We start from the raw sequence: 2,851 nt of genomic DNA on the forward strand, positions 1-2,851 counted from the left end.
TATTGCATGACAACTTCTTCAAATGAGGTGATAGCATGGTGTCTAGGGAAGCCTGTTTCTTCCTCTCTTTCAAGGAAGAGGAAACTACTTAAGACAACCAAGAGGATGCGGGATCATTTGTAACTTCATGGTTCTCACCCTTCCCCATGCAAAGGTGCCTATTTTAGATCTCAGAACCAGACTCTTTCTCTGCCAGAACACTGGCTTCAACAAAAAAAATCTTGGTGAGGTTGCACCTTCAGTGTTATCTTTGCAGTTTTACCATCTTTATTATAAAATTCCAAACCAGAAAAAAACTCACAATCTCTGTCTGCCAGATCGATATGTGGCGGCAGTAGCCGTGAGATTTCTGGGGTCAAATATATGGTAATGGAAGGACATTTAACTTTGGGTGGTGAACACAGAATGCAATATACATATGATGTATTGAATTGTACACTTGAAACCTGTACAGTATTATTAACCTATGTCATTCCAATATGTTTAATAAAAAAAATAAAATTTTTTAAAAATTAAAAAAGCATGTTCATAAAACATATTAGAGCAAGTGTATATGGGGAGGCACCTAAATTGAATCCAAAATGCACCCTTTTTCATATATTCTTGGCTTGAAACAGAAGAAAACTTCAACTAAAACTCTACCAACTGGAACCTACTCCTGTACAACTTGCAAGAGCAGAATCAAACTATACCAGCTGTGATCAGTGGTAAACTGTTTCAGATGGATTAACCTTGAAATTCACAGAATCTGGAAAAAAAAGAGTAATGTATGTATATCACCAGAGTTCACTGTGGAATTCACAGGTTTCCATTTCTGCACAGAGAAATAGATTAACTTTTTCTCAAGCTAAAGAAATTTTAAAGTCCCTGGTATGATAAATTTCATACAAATTGAGTCATCTTAATATAATTTAGTAATTTATAGGTAGATATAGAAGTTCCAAATTTAAAAAATACTTATATTGACTTTTCTTTGTGGATACAAATACAAGTAAAAAAAAATCGAAATCAGAAAGATTCTTAGTGATCATGTTAGTTAGAGACTATGATATTGACAGAGGGTGACAAAAGGCAGTATCCATCTCCATTGATTTAATACATTTTTCATCCGAATATTTCAGTCTCTCTCAAGTTACTCTCTTCACTGGATTTTTAAAACTTACTAAAATAATTCAGACTTGCTATGTAACTATTTCTATTTCAAAGCCTGAAATCATCCTGTGAGTTTTAACATGTTTTCTTTAATTAGTTATTATTTTTATATTTTCTACTATCAACTACTCTTATTTCTAGCCCACATAAATCTATCCACTTTAATTTGAGCCATCTATGCCATAATCATAATAATAGAATATTATAAATTATTACAATTGTTATGATTCAAGAGTAAGCTTAATACTTCCCCACAATTTGAAGGGATTATTTTGGGAAAAAAAGATAATTTTTAAAAAGAAATAATGAGTACAATCACAGTAGTTGAAGCCTTCTGAACACAAAAAGACTCCATTAGAAGAGTGAATTTTCTCACCATATACTGTCACTGTTCTAGAAGGATCTATGTTAACATGAGAAGAATGAAAAATATAATATGAAAAAATATAAGAGTGATTACTTAGATTGTATACATTGTCCCTTAAAATATGAAGACCCTACTATTATTCGAATCCAGTGTTTTTTGTTGAATCCAAAAGAACCACCAAGTTGAAGGTCCAAGATTAGACATCACAAAACTGCAGTGCCCAATAAATGAACAAACTGGATGGAAAAACGTCCATCTGTGGATATAAGTATATAAAGTGTACTTACAACAGAGAACACCAGAAGTCACTATGAAGAAGGGCAGTGAGAACACCAGATCGAAACCACCATGATAATACGCTAGGAAGAGAGGCTGAGACATAGCACAAAATATCAGTAGCTGTTTGCGTCTGGTGCTGTATCTTCTTCTACATAAAACTGACTCAACACTACCCGGTGTTTATGTTCCCATTGCTTATTTTCCTGATGAAACTAATTTTTATGCCCTGAGTTAAGATTATAGAAGCTCCACAATAAAAAGAAAATAAAAAATAAAGAAATTAAAAAAAAAGGTAATATCCTCTATGGACATCTTCTAGATTAATCAAAAACTAAGAAGAAAATTTTTGTACTTCTATTTATTTGCTGTCATCTATGATCAAATTCTTGCTCCATAACTTCTTCATGGCACTTTTCACTTCTGCGTTCCTCAGCGTATAAATCAGAGGGTTCAGCAAAGGTGTTCCAAGGGTATAAAACACAGCTATCATCTTATCCATGGAGAAAGTGGTTGCAGGACGTGTGTATATAAATATGCAAGGACCAAAAAACAAAATGACCACGATGATGTGGGAGATACAGGTGGAGAGGGCTTTTCTCCTCCCTTCAGCACTGTGGTTTCTCAGAGAATGCAAAATGACAACATAGGAGAACATCAGGATAACAAAACTCACTGTACAGATGGCCCCACTGTTGGACACCAAGAGTAGATTGATTATGTAGGTGTTTGCACAAGCAAGTTGCAACAAAGGCTGCAAGTCACAAAAATAGTGATCAATTACATTGGGACCACAGTAGGGTAAACTCAAGGCCAGAAAAATCTGAGCTAAAGAATGCACGCAGGCCCCTACCCAAGCCACAATCACCAACATACCACAGACTCTTCGGCTCATGATGGTCATGTAATGCAGAGGCTTACAGATGGCTACGTAACGATCAAGGGCCATAAGGATCAGGACGAAGATCTCCAGGCAGCCAAAGAAGTGGAATGAAAACACTTGGACTATGCACTCACTGAAAGAGATAGTGGCATTCTTCAAAAGGGCATCCACAA

At 35.3% G+C, this 2,851-nt stretch overlaps 1 protein-coding gene across 1 annotated transcript in view; it reads right to left on the reverse strand.

Annotated features, from left to right (window-relative positions):
• Positions 1-2,156: 2,156 nt before the first annotated feature.
• Positions 2,157-2,851, reverse strand: part of LOC105308465 (olfactory receptor 4C16) — a 57,410-nt gene continuing 56,715 nt past the window's right edge. The window contains exon 3 of the mRNA XM_023525603.1: positions 2,157-2,762. Within this exon, the coding sequence (XP_023381371.1) occupies positions 2,157-2,762 (606 nt within the window). The remainder of the gene's footprint in view (positions 2,763-2,851) is intronic.

The sequence above is a fragment of the Pteropus vampyrus genome, unplaced genomic scaffold, assembly GCF_000151845.1.
Source record: "Pteropus vampyrus isolate Shadow unplaced genomic scaffold, Pvam_2.0 Scaffold579, whole genome shotgun sequence".
In the NCBI taxonomy this organism is placed as follows: Eukaryota; Metazoa; Chordata; class Mammalia; order Chiroptera; family Pteropodidae; genus Pteropus; species Pteropus vampyrus.